The 16,787-nt window shown below is 41.3% G+C and overlaps 1 protein-coding gene across 2 annotated transcripts in view; it reads left to right on the forward strand.

Moving 5' to 3' along the window:
• Nucleotides 1-662: 662 nt before the first annotated feature.
• Nucleotides 663-16,787, forward strand: part of LOC132765924 (pre-B-cell leukemia transcription factor 2) — a 69,225-nt gene continuing 53,100 nt past the window's right edge. Inside the window, exons 1-2 of one of the 2 annotated variants that reach the window (XM_060760226.2) lie at nucleotides 663-1,230; nucleotides 9,654-9,727. In XM_060760226.2, coding sequence (XP_060616209.1) covers nucleotides 1,025-1,230; nucleotides 9,654-9,727 — 280 coding nt within the window. In that variant the 5' untranslated portion in view covers nucleotides 663-1,024. The remainder of the gene's footprint in view (nucleotides 1,231-9,653; nucleotides 9,728-16,787) is intronic. The other variant, XM_060760225.2, reaches the window with a different exon arrangement.

The following is a 16,787-nucleotide window of genomic DNA, read 5'->3' on the forward strand; positions in this document are numbered from 1 at the left end:
GCCGACAGGGAGCTCTGGTGTGGACTGGTCCATGAGGTCACGAAGAGTCGGAGACGACTGAACGAATGAACAACAACATCATATCTCCTCTCAGCCTTCTCTTCTGAAGGCTAAACATGCCCAGCTCCTTAAGCCGCTTCTCATAGGGCTTGTTCTCCAGACCCTTGATCATTTGAGTCGCCCTCCTCTGGACACATTCCAGCTTGTCAATATCTCTCTTGAATTGTGGTGCCCAGAATTGGACACAATATCCCAGGTGTGGTCTAACCAAAGCAGAATAGAGGGGGAGCATGAGGGACTGTATGAAGAGGTGGTGGTATTAGGAAGATTGAGAGCCACTGTTCTAGCTAGCCTATTTTTTCCTTCTTTCTCCTTCCTCCTCTTCTCCAGGACTTGCCTTGCAACCATCCAGCGGAGGGCAGAGCAGAGAGAAAGAGAGAGAGAGAGAAGGAGGGAGAAGGAAGAAAGGAAGGAGAGAGGGAAGGAGGGAGGGAGAGGCCAGCCTTGGGCCCCCACCTCTCTCTCTCTCTCTCTCCCACCAGGGCGCCAAAGGGGAGGCCTGCTTGGAAAGAGAAGGAAAGAGGAGGGAGGGAGGGAAGGAAGCAGGGAAGGAGGGAGGGCTGGGAAGAGGGGAAAGCGAGCCTCCTCTCCTCCTTTTCCCTCCTCCTCCTGTGCTTCCCTCCCCCTCTCCACCAGCTCCTCCCCCAGCCCTTGTGCGGGACTCCATTTTCCCAGCCCCAAAGTCTCCAAGGAAAGGGGCCCTGGGAGCGCGCATCCAAGATGGAATAACCAGCCTTTTCTCTCTATTTTCTTCTTCTGCTCACCCACTCCCCCTTTTTTCCTTGACTTGGGGGAGAAAGAGGAGCAAGCAGCCCCCAGACCGACGCCTTTGTGTGTGCGCGTGTGTGTGGTTGTGCGTCTTGCGGGGAGACTTGTTTTGTGCGCGCCCTCCTCCTCGTCCTCGTCCTCCTCCTCCTCCTCGGCGCGCCTTGTGTGCTTTGGGTGGTCCTTGTCGGCGGCGAGGATGGACGAGCAAGGGCGGCTGATCCAGGCCCGGGGCCCCGTGGGTCTGCCGGGCCACCCCTCGGTGCCGGGGGTCCAGGCCATGGCCCCGCACGCCCTCCACGAGCCCCCCTCGGACAACGGAGAGCCCCGCAAGCAGGACATCGGGGACATCCTCCAGCAGATCATGACCATCACGGACCAAAGCTTGGACGAAGCCCAGGCAAAGTTGGTTACCCCCTCCTGGCCTTTTGGGGGAAGGGCGCCGAGTTGGGGGTGAGGGTTGGGAATGGGACCCTTTGTGTGGGGAAAAACTCAAGGCAAAAGGGAGGGTTTACTTGGGGGAAAGTGTGGGGTACTTGGAGTGGCGCCACTCCACACCAAAGTCGCGCTTTCCCCCTTGTTTGCGTTTGGAGATTTCCAGGGGCCTTGGAGTATCAGGTTGGGCTCTTGGAGAAGCACTTGGAAATCCAGGATTGGGCCCGAACCCACACCAAAGGGGTTTTTCTGTGCTCGGAGATTTCCAGGACCCATGGGGTTATCCGTTAGGGCTCTTGGAGAAGCACTTGGAAACCCAGGATTAGGATCAAGCCCACACCAAAGCCTTGGGGTTTTGTTTTGTTTTGTTTGTTTTTTTACTTTTGGAGATTTCCAGGGGCCTTGGGGTATCAGATTGGACTCTTAGAGAAGTACTTGGTAACCCAGGATTGGGATCAAGCCCACACCAAATCCATGTCTTGTTTTGTTTTTGTGCTTGGAGATTGTCAAGGATGTGGGGATGTTTGAGACATGCTTGAAAAGGAAAGATTGGTCTCAACCCCACACTCAAGTCTTGCTTATCTGTTGGGTTTTTTTGCACTTGGAGATTACCAAAGGCCTTGGGGTATCAGATGGAGAAGCATTTGGTAACCCAGGATTGGGATCAAGCCCACATCAAAGCCTTGCTTTGTTTTGTTTTTGCACTTGGCAATTTTCAGGGATGTGGGGATGTTTGAGAAGGGCTTGGAAAGGAAAGATTAGTCTCAACCCTACACGCGAGTCTTGGTTTTCTGTTAGGTTTTTGCACTTGGAGATTACCCAAGGCCTTGGCATATCCTTTTGGGCTCTTGGAGAAGCACTTGGAAGCACAGGATTGGGATCAAGCCCAGACCAAACCCTTGGAGTTTTGTTTTGTTTCTAGGTTTAGAGATTTTAGGGGCCTTGGGATAACAGATTGAGCTCTTGGAGAAACATTTGGAAACCCGGGGTTGGGATCAAACCCACATCAAAGCCTTGTTTTGTTTTGTTTTTGCACTTGGCGATTTTCAAGGATCTGGGAATGTATAAGAAGTGCTTGGAAAGGAAAGATTGGTCTCAACCCCACACTAAAGTCTTTCTTAGATGTTTGGTTTTTGCACTTGGAGATTACCAAAGACCTTGGGGTATTCTTTTGGGCTCTTGGAGAATCACTGGGAAACCAAAGATTGGGATCAAGCCCACACCAAAGCCATGTTTTGTTTTGTTTTTCGGCTTGGAGATTTTCAAGGATGTGGGGTGCCAGGCTGGGATGTTTGAGAAGGGCTTAGAAAGGAAAGATTGGTCTCAACCCCACACTAAAGTCTTTGGTTTTTGCACTTGAAGATTACCAAAGGCCTTGGGGTGTTGGTTTGGGCTCTTGGAGAAGCACTTGGAAACCCAGGATTGGGATCAAGCCCATGCCAAAGACTTGGGGTTCTGTTTTGTTTTTGTGCTTGTTGATTTTCAAGGATGTGAGGATGTTTGAGATGTGCTTGGAAAGGACAGATTGGTCTCAACCTCAAACTAAAGTCTTGGTTTTTTGTTGGGTTTTTGCACTTGGAGATTATCAAAGGCCTTTGGGTACCCTTTTGGGCTCTTGGACAAGCACTTGGAAACCCAGGATTGGGATCAAGCCTACACCAAATCCATGTTTTGTTTAGTTTTTGCGCTTGGCGGTTTTCAAGGATGTGAGGATGTTTGAGAAGTGCTTGGAAAGGACAGATTGGTCTCAACCCCACACTAAAGCCTTGCTTGTCTGTTAGGATTTTGCACTTGGAGATTACCAAAGGCCTTGGGGTGTCAGGTTGGGCTCAAGCCCACACCAAAGCCTTGGGGGTTTTGTTTTGTTTTGTTTTTGCACTTGGAGATTTTTAGGGATGTGGGGTGCCAAGCTGGGATGTTTGAGGAGTGCTTGGAAAGCAAAGACTGGTCTCAACCCCACACTAAACTCTTGCTACTTCATCGCAGTTTAAATCAAGTTTCTTCCTTCAGAATTCTGGGGTTTGTATTTTAGTGAGGCTGTTAAAGGCTCCTCCCTAAACTACAAACCCCAGAATTCTGCAGGAGGCAGAAACTGAATTTTAATATAAATTTTATTGAATGCTTTTCTACAACTACAATCTTAAAATAAAGGAGGGGATTGGGAGGGGGAAAAAGGAATGAATTGGGATAGTTCAGGGGAAGGAAAGTTTCCTATGGGCAGCAACAGGATTTATAGTGCATTCAATCTCTAGTGTGATGAGGTCTTGCACTTGGAGATTACCAAAGACCTTGGGGTGTCGGATTGGGCTCTTGGAGAAGCACTTGGGCCCCTTCTACACAGCTGGATAAAATCCCACATTATCTGCTCTGAACTGGAATATATAGCAGTGTGGACTCGGATAACCTAGGGGCCCTTCCCCATAGCCCTATATCACAGAATATCAAGGCAGAAAATCCCACAATATCTGCTTTGAACTGGGTTATCAGAGTCCACATTCAATGTGGGATTTTCTACCTTGATATTCTGAGTTATTCGGCCGGAGAAGCACCTGTAAACCCAGGATTTGGAGCAACCTCATAGCAAAGTCTTGGGTTTTTTTTACACTTGGAGATTTTCAGAGGCCTTGCGAGGCTGCTTGGAGATTCAGGATTGGGACCACACCCACACCAAAGTCTTGGTTTAGGATCTGAATTTTATTTTGGCCTTGTTTTACGGCACATCCATGTATACCAGGCATGGGGAAACTTGTGCCCTCCAGGTGTTCAGAAAGGTGCCTGAGGCTGTTAGGAATTCTGGGAGTTGGAGTCCAAAACACCTGGAGGGCACAAGTTTGCCCATGCCTGATGTATACCATTAATGTATTGAATGGATTTAGAATTGAAAATGGGAAGGAAAAATTATGATGAGTTGGAGAATGGCAGCAAAGAGATCCAGGGCCCCTTCTACACAGCCATATAACCCAGAATATCAAGGCAGAGCAACCCATAATATCTGCTTTGAACTGGAACATTTGAGTCCACACTGTCAAATATTCCAGTTCAAAGCAGATAATGTGGGATTTTATTCAGTCCTGGCCTAGAATTTGACTCCAAGAAAATGAGATTGACTCAAAAGACTCCTAAATCTGGATGTAGTAGTAGTAGTAATAGTAATAGTAATAATAATAATAATAATAATCATCATCATCATCATCACAACAACGACAACAGTAGCAACGGCAACAACTTTATTTATACCCTGCCACCATCTCCCCAAGGTGACTCGGGGCGGCTTACATGAGGCCAAACCCAGCAATACAACAATGCAAATATACAAATAAGAATACAACAATACAATATAAGGAAATAAAATAAATACAAATACAACCCCTCCCCCCCCCCCCCCAGTATAAATAAAGACGTCAGACAATATAAAACCAGAATATGGGATGTGATCCATAGTGATTAGGAGATCTTAGGCTCCTTCCATGCAGCCCTATATCCCAGAATATCAAGGCAGAAAATCCCACATTATCTGAGTGTGGACTCAGATAACCCAGTTCAAAGCAGATATTGTGGGATTTTCTGCTGCCTTGATATTTTGGGATATAGGGCTGTGTGGAAGGGCCCTTAGAGTTGGTTGATGTGGAAAGTATGTCGATTCCTCCCTTACTTCACAGTTCCTGAGCCTTATGTCTCTAGTTTAAACAGCCAAATAGACTACTGCAACACACTTTACATGGGGTTGCCTTTGAAGACTGCCCGGACGCTTCAACTAGTGCTTCTCTTCCAGAGATTTAAGAGTTTGGTTTCTATTTAATCCTTTTTAAGGATTGTCTGTCTAAGCCACAGGTTTACACCTTTAATGTCATTTAAGACGATCCGTTTAATATTGTTATAGGCTTTCTACATTATCAGTACAGTATTGGCAATTAAATTTCGTATTCTGGGTATATAAATACAAACTGGAAGGTGAAGATTGATCACCACTAACTTGGAAATGGGACTTTATGTGAAGCCGGTGGCGCTTTGAGTGCCAAACTTTGAAATAAAAACAAAAGTCCATATGGAGTGAAAAAAGTCTTACCAGAATTTACAGTTGAGCTCATAAACACGCCGTGCATGAATGTGCAGAGTTCTGAAACAGACGCACACTTTTGTGGTCCTCATTTAGGTGTTGCTGAACCGTGAGTTTTGGGAAATATATTGTGTGATTATTACTTCAAAATATAAAATGTATTGATTGATATTTGAGGGATTTTGTTTTCCAGATAGAGCTGGTTTCAGGGCTCCAATTTTGCAAGAGCAGGGTTTCAAATTTGTATTTTTGAGGCCGGGTTTTTGTGTGAGACCTGTTGGTTCCTCTCCAAAGGTCTGCTTTCATTCCCATTTAGTGGCTTCCACTTGGGAGTTGTCAATGTGGTTGAGAGAATACAGTAGCGGTGTTGAACTATCGCGAATCTGTGGTTTGGAAGAAAAAGAGTGAGGCATTGTACATTTGGAAAGTTAGGTTCCTCAAGGGTGTATTTTCTGAGACCCGTGTGGCTCTCTATATTAAATTGAATGTGAGGCGAATTATGGGTTGGAGGTTTTGTCTTAAATCACTGCGTGGTAGACTTTGTACCACTGTAAACAGAAAAGAAGGTCTGTATTCTCTGTTTTATTCTTCACCATCAAAGAGAGAGAATTGATGGTGGAAACTCAGGTTTCTATGGTGAACTAAAAGGAGGTTTCCTTTGTTTGCATTGCTTATTTGGGGGGAAGACCAAAAATTAACTACCATATATACTTGAGTATAAGTCAAAATTTTCAGAACTTTTTAAGGGCTGAATCCCCCCCTCCCCCTCCGGTTTATACTCGAGTCAAAGTTATTTATTATTTTAGTCTATTTATTATTGCTATTACTACATTAACATTACATTAACAATCACATTATTTTCCTCTATTATTTTTATTACATTTATTATTATATTTTTCTATTTATTTTATTACATTTATTATTTTACTTTATTATTAGTGTCATTATATTTACATTATTTTGCTCTATCATTATTATTACAGTTATTATTTTACTCTATTATTACTATCATTGCATTTACATTATTTTGCTCTATTATTACATTTATTATTTTACTCTATTATTTTATTACATTTATTATTTTATTCTATTTATTTTATTACATTTATTATTTTGCTTTATTATTACTGTCATTATATTTACATTATTTTGCTCTATTATTACAGTTATTATTTTACTCTGTTTATTATTACTATCATTGCATTTACATTATTTTGCTCTATTATTATTATTATTATTACATTTATTATTTTACTCTATTATTATTACTTTTATTATTTTGCTCTATTTATTATTACTGCCATTACATTTACATTATTTTGCTCTATTATTATTTTTATTACATTTATTATTTTACTCTATTATTACAGTTATTATTTTACTCTGTTTATTATTATTAGTTATTTTACTCTGTTTATTATTACTGCCATTACATTTACATTATTTTGCTCTATTATTTTTATTACCGTTATTATTTTACTTTTTATTATTACTATCAACGCATTTACATTATTTTGCTCTATTATTATTTTTATTACATTTATTATTTTACTTTATTTATTATTACAGTTATTATTTTATTGTATTATTATTATGAGTTATTTTACTCTATTTATTATTACTGCCATTACATTTACATTATTTTGCTCTATTATTATTTTTATTACATTTATTTTTTACTCTATTTATTATTACAGTTATTATTTTACTCTGTTTATTATTATTATTTATTTTACTCTGTTTATTATTACTGCCATTACATTTACATTATTTTGCTCTATTATTTTTATTAGAGTTATTATTTTACTCTATTATTACTATCATTGTATTTACATTATTTTGCTCTATTATTATTATCACATTATTTTACTCTATTATTACATTTACATTATTTTACTCTATTATTATTACATTTATTATTTTACACCATTATTACATTTCCATCATTTTACTCTATTATTATTATTACATGTATTATTTTACTCTCTCTTATTATTGGAAGGATATGTAAGCACATTTACATTGAAGGAGGTTAGAATAATGGTTTAATCAGAGTCGGGAGAAAGTCTTAAATTACAGTTTTATGTAAATATTCAAAAACATCTAACCTCCTGATGCCTCAATTAATGTAATTTTATTGGTATCTATTTTTATTTTGAAATTTACCAGTAGCTGCTACATTTCCCACCCTTGGCTTATACTCGAGTCAATACGTTTTCCCATTTTTTGTGATACAATTAGGTGCTTCGGCATATATTCGGGTCGGCTTATACTAGAGTATATATGGTATTTGTTGGTGGTTTTATTTCCTTGTGTTTTTGGGTACATCAGAATTGCCTGGCATTGAAGGTTCAATCACTGTATGCACGGTTTTAATTTGCTAAACTGATTCCAGCTGTGGATTGCATTACTGTTTAGAAATGGGATGAATTCTGCAGCCAGAATGGAAAATACCACGTTTTAAAGAGAACGGATATGTGTCGCAGCAAAGCATCTGTGTTTTAAAAATGGCTTTACACTTCAAAGACTAAATCATTTAAATTAAAAAAAGAAGATACAGAGAAATAGAAATATATTTGTGAGATAACATTATTTAAGCATTTCTTCCAGTAAAGGCTAAATAGGCATATTCCTTCTTTGGAAAGTATTTACCTTCTATCTTCCTGAACTTTAACAAAGTTTGCTATTTTATGTGTTGTCAAAGGCTTTCATTACTGGAATCATTGGCTTTCTGTGAGTTTTCCAGGCTGTATGGCCATGGTCCAGAAGTATTCTCTCCTGACGTTTCACCCATATCTATGATACACATCCTCAGAGGTCGAGAGGTCTATTGGAAACTAAATAAGTGAGGTTTATATATCTGTTGAATGGCCAGGGTGGGAGAAAGAACTCTTGCCTGCTTGAGGCAAGTGTGAATGTTGCAGTTTGCCACCTTGATTAGCATTTAATGGCTTGCATTTTCAAGGCCTGGCTGGTTGCTGCCTGGGGGGAATCCTTTGTTGGGAGGCAACATTCACACGTACCTCTAGCAGACAAGAGTTCTTTCTCCCACCTTGGACATTCCACAGAAACCTCACTTGCTTCATCACTAGAGAGAAAAAATCCACGTAAAATCCGGTTTCTGCAGAATTCTGGGGTTTGTAGTTTAGTGAGGCTGGTGCCTGCTGCCTGGGAGAGGGGGAAAGCCTCCTTCTTAAACTACAAACCCCAGAATTCTGCAGGAAGCAGAAACCGGATTTTAGTGTGATCGGGCCCTTATTTACTTAGTTTTCAACAGACTCCTCAACCTCTGCCATAGATGTGGGAGAAATGTCAGGAGAGAATGCTTCTGGAACATGGTCAGACAGCCCGGAAGATTTGCCATTTTACTTTTATCCGTGGCAACCACAACATTAGATAAACCATCTCATAATGGAACCAAATGTTTTGTTTTTTATTGTTATGGTGGAATTATTTTGGGAATTATTTGGGATGGAGTGAGGACTCCATTACAGAACCAAAAGAATAAACTTTGAAGAATCAAGTTGTGAAGAGCGAGTTCAGGAGAGTGCTACATAGTATTTAAAGCATTTTAACTGTTTCTAGTTAAAATGTTTCTAGTGTTTTGAAGTATGTTGACCAAGTTGTATGTTTAATTCTATTTTAATACTACCCGTCCCCTGCCACGCATTGCTGTGGCCCAGGCTGTGTATATGTGTTTTGTGTGTGCATATATGCGTATATATATATGTATGTATATATTTGTGTATATATGTGTGTTTGTGTATTTATGTGGTTTTGCACATGCATTGTAGTGTATTTGTTGTTTTTTGGCTTTTTAAGTCTCTTCCGCTGTGTTTTTCAGAGTTTTTATGAGTGATGGTCACTCATTGGCCTGATAGGTGGATTGTATCCAAATTTGGTGTCAATTTGTCCAGTGGTTTTTGAATTATGTTAATCCCACAAACAAATATTACATTTTTATTTATATAGATTTATGTGATGGAGATTCTGTATTGTATTGTATTTTATTTTTGTGAGCCACTTTGTGTCTCGGTCACAGAATACAAATAAATATAATTATGTGTTGTCAAAAGCTTTCATGGCCAGAATCACAGGGTCGCTGTGAGTTTCCCAGGCTGTATGGCTTATACAGCCCAGAAAACTCACAGCAACCCAAATATAATGATGATTTTAGACGCAAATAAAACAGAGGTTGGCTTCTTCTCCAGCTTAAGGCCTCGGGGCTATTGCGGAAAGAGATACAAATGCTTTTACAATATGTATTATACTCTCTAAAACCTCTTTCCACAAATATCGGCTTTATCTGTTCTCTTTCCCACTGTTTAAACTGCAGGAAACACGCGCTGAATTGTCACCGCATGAAGCCGGCCTTATTCACCGTCCTCTGTGAAATCAAAGAAAAAACAGGTATTGTTTGGGCCGGGGAGTCCGAAGGGGAGGCAGTTTTGTGGAGGGTTCTGTGGGTTTGTTTTGCATCGAAACCGTGCCAAATACACTCCCAACGTGCAAGAAAATACTGGCAGTGTGGGGGAAAGCAAATATTAAAAAAGGCAAATAAGGCTTTGGGAGAGATTGGTGTGGTACAGAGAGAGAAAGAAAAAAAGAACAAGAAGAGCGTTTGTTTTTCCCCCCTCGAGAGGCTTTGCCAGAGGCCTGTCGTTGGCCGCGCCATCTTGGCGCGCCTGGAATGTCTTTGCCTGCCTTTGCCGTGGTTTTCTTTGTAGGCACTTTATGCCCTCGCTTTCTTTCCCCCCCCCCCCACTTGCCTCTGTATTTCCAACAGTATGTTTTTGGGAAGGAGGGAGGAAGAAGGAAAGAAGAGGGAGCTTTCTTCTTTCCTTTTGTGTGTTTACACTATCGCTTCTGAAGATCACAAGAGGGATCTCCGGGGCACCAGCTGGATCTTTTGTCCACAAGGATCAGACAAAACTCTCCACCTCTCCCTTCCCCCCCCCCCCCCCCTGCTGTTTTTTCCACCCCGGCTTTCGAAAAATCACATGTTTAGGGGTCTTTTGCTGTGGGATTTGTGCAAAGAAGGTGTCTTTGCATGTGAAAGAGTGTGCAAAAGAGAAGAGTAGAAAGACAGAAAGGAGGAATAGAAAAATAACATGTTTGGAGGCCTTTTGCTGTGGGATTTGTGCAAAAGTGTCTTTGCATGTGAAAGAGTGTGCAAAAGAGAAGAGTAGAAAGACAGAAAGGAGGAATAGAAAAATCACATGTTTGGAAGTCTTTTGCTGTGGGATTTGTGCAAAGAAGGTGTCTTTGCGTGTGAGAGAGTGTGCAAAAGAGAAGAGTAGAAAGACAGAAAGGAGGAATAGAAAAATAATGTGTTTGGAGGTCTTTTGCTGTGGGATTTGTGCAAAGAAGGTGTCTTTGCGTGTGAGAGAGTGTGCAAAAGAGAAGAGTAGAAAGACAGAAAGGAGGAATAGAAAAATAATGTGTTTGGAGGTCTTTTGCTGTGGGATTTGTGCAAAGAAGGTGTCTTTGCGTGTGAGAGAGTGTGCAAAAGAGAAGAGTAGAAAGACAGAAAGGAGGAATAGAAAAATCACATGTTTTGTGGTGTTTTGCTGTGGGATTTGTGCAAAGAAAGTGTCTTTGCATGTGAAGGAGTGTGCAAAAGAGAAGAGTAGAAAGACAGAAAGGAGAAATAGAAAAATCACATGTTTGGGGGTCTTTTGCTGTGGGATTTGTGCAAAGAAGGTGTCTTTGCGTGTGAGAGTGTGTGCAAAAGAGAAGAGTAGAAAGACAGAAAGGAGAAATAGAAAAATCACATGTTTGGGGGTCTTTTGCTGTGGGATTTGTTCAAAGAAGATGTCTTTGCGTGTGAGAGAGTGTGCAAAAGAGAGGAGTATTTATTTATTATTTATTTACGACATTTATATGCCACCCTTCTCACCCCGAAGGGGACTCAGAGCGGCACACACTATATTATATTATTAGCAGAGTACAATATCAGTATTATATTCCTATATTGTACTATACCATTATATTGTAATATTATTAGTAATATTACATGTAATATAAAATATATAATTATAATATTGCATTATTAGTAGTTGTATTATATGGTATTACATTATAATATTATAAATATTATAATGTTATATAAATACATTTGAAAGACGGGGAAAGGAGGAATCAAAAAATCACATGTTTGGGGGTCCTTTGCTGTGGGATTTGTGCAAAGACAGTGTCTTTGCGTGTGAGAGAGTGTGTAAAAGAGAGGAGTAGAAACACGGAGAAAGGAGGAATTTAAAATCACACATTAGGGGGTCCTAATTGTGCAAAGAAGTGTCTTTGCATGTGAGAGAGTATGCAAAAGAGAGAGACAAGTAGAAAGAGGGAGAAAGGCAGAAGAGAAAAATCATATGTTTGGGGGTTCATTGCTATGGAATTTGTGCAAAGAAGGTGTTTGCATGTGAGAAAGTGCAAAAGAGAGACGAGTCCAAAGAGGGAGAAAGGAATGAAAAAATCACATATTTGGGTGTCCTTTGCCGTGGGATTTGTGCAAAGACAGTGTCTGCGTGTGTGAGTGAGTGTGCAAAAGAGGAGAAAGGAGGAATCGTAAAATCACATTTTTGGGGGTCCTTTGCCATGGGAGAGCCAAGTAGAAAAAGGGAGGAAGGAGGAATCGCTCTTCCCTCCCCGTGCTTTGCATTTGCACTCTAACTCGATTAAAAAGTGAAATGGCTGTGGGACCTTAAAAGGATTAGGGAAAAGGAGAGTGAGCCTGCGTCTGAGTTGTCATTCAAAGTTCATCTGGTCTTAAGCCGCTGGATTTGGGCCACGTAGATCCCAAGCGATGCTCAGCCTCCTTGAAGGCTGCGGCGGTCCTTGTGCCCACTGACGCGGCTTCTGTACTATATTTACTTTTATTTAACTCACCTTTCTCCTAGTATAGGGACTCAAGGCAGCTAGCTGCTCCTTCCTAGTCAAGGATTGCAAAGAAAATATAAGATACAGGAGTATCCCTTATCGGAAATACTTGAGACCAGAATGGTTTTGGACCCCCCCCCCCCCATTTTGAAATACCTATATTTGCATATATCGGTATATCTTATCCCAGGCATGGGCAAACTTGGGCCCTACAGTTGTTTGGGACTTCAACTCCCACAATTCCTAACAGCCTCAGGCCCTTTCCTTTTCACCCTCAGCCACACATTTGGAGGGGGGGGCAATGCCAGCTAGCTTGTGGAGTTTACCCCTGTTTAAAAACTATGAGTTAGTACTATCTGGATCACCCCGAGTCACATTTCTGTGCTTCCCCCCTTTCTTTCTTCTCCTTCTCTGTAACTGATATTTGGGGCCATTTGGTGAAAGAAAGTCAGAGGAGTCTGGGGAGATACAGAAGACAGAAAAAGGCTTGTGGTATCACTTTACAGTATTTGACTGTTTGAGATTAAAGATGGCTTCTAGGTTTGTAAGTTTGCATAAGCTGGGGACGTAAAATGAACATTCCTCTTGGAGTTTGTTAACACTGCCTGTCTTGCTATGCTAATTTATCACCTTCAGTCTCTGGCTGGGAAGCAGTTGTTCAGTTTTATGTGAAACAGTTTATTCTATTTTATTGCCTCGTTGAAGGTGCAGATGTGGTTCTGCGAGAGTCAGCGTGGCGTAGTGGCTTGAGCATTGTGCTGCGACTCTAGAGACCGGAGTTCAAATCTGAGTTTGACCATGGCCTTGGGCAAGGCACACTCTCCCAGCCTTGGAGGAACACATAAACCTGTAATCCTGTGGTGTTTGAAATAATAATAATAATAATAATAATAATAATAATAATAATAATATTTTTTATTTATTTATTTATTTGTCATGTCAGGGCAACCAGTCAATTGTATTACATTTCTAACAGAACAAAACAAACAGACAGACAAAACACAAAATTTGCAAACTTGGTAGTTGATTAAATATCCTTTGACCAATATCTGGCCACTTGGAGTGCCTCTGGTGTGCCGCAAGAAGGTCCTCCATTGTGAATGTGGCAGGCCTCAGGTTGCATTGCAGCAGGTGGTCAGTGGTTTGCTCTTCTCCACACTCGCATGCGGTGGATTCCACTTTGTGGCCCCATTTCTTGAGGTTGGCTCTGCATCTTGTGGTGCCAGAGTGTAGTCTGTTCAGCGTCTTCCAAGTCGCCCAGTCCTCTGTGTGCCCAGGGGGGAGTCTCTCATTTGGTATCAGCCATTGATTGAGGTTCTGGGTTTAAGCCTGCCACTTTTGGACTCTCTCTTGCTGAGGTGTTCCAACGAGTGTCTCTGTAGATCTTAGAAAACTATTTCTAGATTTAAGTCATTCACGTGCTGGCTGATACCCAAACAGGGGATGAGCTGGAGATGTCTCTGCCTTGGTCCTTTCACTATTGGCTGCTACTTCCTGGCGGATGTCAGGTGACACAATACCAGCTAAGCAGTGTAATTTCTCCAGTGGTGTAGGGCGCAGACACCCCGTGATAATGCGGTATGTCTCATTAAGAGCCACATCTACTGTATTAGTGTGATGAGATGTGTTCCACACTGGGCATGCATACTCAGCAGCAGATTAGCATAGTGCAAGGGCAGATGTCTTCACTGTGTCTGGTTGTGATCCCCAGGTTGTGCCAGTAAACTTTTGTAATAATAATAATAATAATAATAATAATAGACGATTTGGTTCAATTCTCCACATATTGCCATACATCAGAACAACTTAGAGGCACACAACAACAACAGGAAGATACAACAACAACAACAGGAAGATATGCCCCCCCCCTTACAGTTTTGTGATTTGGCTGAAAGATAAAGTATTTGGTGAAAGAATGTCTAGTGAATACTTAAACCCTGATCCCCAAGGGCTAACATAACACAATTCATACGTTTGTTTGTTTTTTTACTACAGCTCCCATAATTACTTACCATTGGCTATGATGGTTGGGAGCTGCTAAGCTGCTAAACTTGTTGACTGAAAGTTGCAAGTTCGAATGCAGGGAGCGGTGAGCTTCCGCTGTCAGCCCCAGCTTCTGCTAACCTAGCAGTTTGAAAACATGCAGATGTGAGTAGAGCAATAGGTACCGCTCCGGTGGGAAGGTAGCGGTGCTCCTTGCAGTCATGCTGGCCACATGACCTTGGAGGTGTCTACGGACAACACCGGCTCTTCGGCTTAGAAATGGAGATGAGCATCAACCCCCTGGGTCAGACACAACTGGACTTAATGTCAGGAGAAAACCTTTATCTTTACCTTTATGGTGTTTAGGGTTGATAGAAACAGTAGTCCATAATTTGGCGGTCATCAGGCTTCATATTCATGCTCTGAATGTAACATTACTCTGTCCTCTTTTGAGAAACTTGAGCAGAGGGTCATTTTGACCTCTGAATAGAAATGTGATATCCTTCATCGAGTGATGGATTCAAACTCCAAGAAAAGAGATTCCATCTAAACATTCAGAGAAACTTTCTGATGATAAGAACTGTTTGATACTGCTGTTGTGCAGTATGATGGAGTCTCCTTTTCTGGAGATTTTTAAACAAAGGCTGTTGTGGATAGGTATCTGTGACGAGTGCTTGGATTGTTATGCCTTCATGGTAAAATGGGGTTGGATTGGATGGCCTTTGGGATCTCATCCGAACTTTAGGATTCTGTAAATGCAATTCATGGCTACACCAGGGGTCCTCAAACTTTTTAAACAGAGGGCCAGATCACAGTACCTCAAATTGTTGGAGGGCCGGATTATTATTTGAAAAAAAAAACATGAATGAATTCCTATGCACACTGCACATATCTTATTTGTAGTGCAAAAAACACTTATAAACAATACAATTTTTTTAATGAAGAACAATTTTAGCAAATATAAACTTAATAGTATTTCAGTGGGAAGTGTGGGCCTGCTTTTGGCTGATGAGATAGGATTGTTGTTGTTGTTGTGTGCTTTCAAATCGTTTCAGACTTAGGTTGACCCTGAGCGAGGGCCGGATAAATGACCTTGGAGCCTTAGTTTGAGGACCCCTGGTCTACACTATACACTTTAATTTTAATTTTTTTGCACATCCTTATAGAAAATAGGCCCTTATGTGCCTAAAATTGTCAAGGTGGTCCCAGTGGTGATCAGCACATTGGGTGCAGTGCCTAAAGACCTTGGCCTGCACTTAAACACAATCAGTGCTGATAAAATTATCACATGCCAGCTGGAAAAGGCCACCCTACTGGGATCTGCATGCATTATTTGCCAATATATCACACAATCCTAGACACTTGGGAAGTGTCCGACGTGTGATCCAATACAAAAGCCAGCAGAGTGTTTTTGTTTGCTATGTACTAATCTTGTTGTGTTCCAAGTAGTAGTAGTAGTAGTAATAATAATAATAATAATAATAATAATAATAAATCTGACATGATATGAGGATTTAAAGATCTGCAAAGACCCTGGCACAAGCCAGTCAAGGTGGTCCCAGTGGTGACCAGCACACTGGGTGCAGTGCCTAAAGACCTTGGCCTGCACTTAAACACAATTGGCATTGACAAAATTACCATCTGTCAGCTGCAAAAGGCCACCCTACTGGGATCTGCATGCATTATTTGCCAATATATCACACAGTCCTAGACACTTGGGAAGTGTCCAATGTGTGATCCAATATAAAAGCCAGCAGAGTGTTCTTGTTTGCTGTGGACTCATCTTGCTGTTCTTCAAATAATAATAATAATAATAATAATAGAAGATTGGGTTCAATTCTCTGCATATTATTCAGAAAGAAATAATATTTATTGCAACGAAGAGTGTTCTCAAGTAAATATGTCTATTATAGTAGCCTTAGGCTTCCATCTTTTGAACAGTTCAAGCCCCAATGAACACAATGGGCTTCAAATAAAAATATACTGGACTTGGCTATCAATTTTTTCAAAAGATGCCAAGGGGGGCACTTTTCTCTTTCTGTATCAGGAATATGCTTTGTGCAATGCTGCAGAAACAATGTGGAATTCATGAGAGGGAGTTGGTAGCGTGAAATGATATATGTAAAGCATATGTACTGTTCATTGAAAGCCTGTGTGGCCTAGACTGCAAAACGGCAGCCCTGCAATAGTGGGTGGCTGAGAGAGACAAACAAACACAGATTTGTTAGGATAGGTAGGCAAAGTGTAGCCCTCCAGATGTTTGTTGGATTGCAACTCTTAACATCCCTTACTACTAGGGATTTAAAAAAAAATCGTGCCAAAAGCGACTTGTGAACGTACTGCAAGTTGCTTCTGGTGTGAGAGAATTAGCCGTCTACAGAGACATTGCCAAGGGGATGCCTGGATGTGTTACCATCCTGTTGGGAGGCATCTCTTATGTCCCCGCAAGCTAGAGCTGACAGGTAGGAGCTCACCCTGTCTCGCGGATTCGAGCTGGCAACCTTCAGGTCAGCAACCCAACCTTCAGGTCAGCAGTTCAGCCAGCACAAAGCTTTAACCCATTACACCACCATGGCTCCAACTGCCGGAGATTAGATTCCACCAGCAC

This window comes from Anolis sagrei, chromosome 2, assembly GCF_037176765.1.
Source record: "Anolis sagrei isolate rAnoSag1 chromosome 2, rAnoSag1.mat, whole genome shotgun sequence".
In the NCBI taxonomy this organism is placed as follows: domain Eukaryota; kingdom Metazoa; phylum Chordata; class Lepidosauria; order Squamata; family Dactyloidae; genus Anolis; species Anolis sagrei.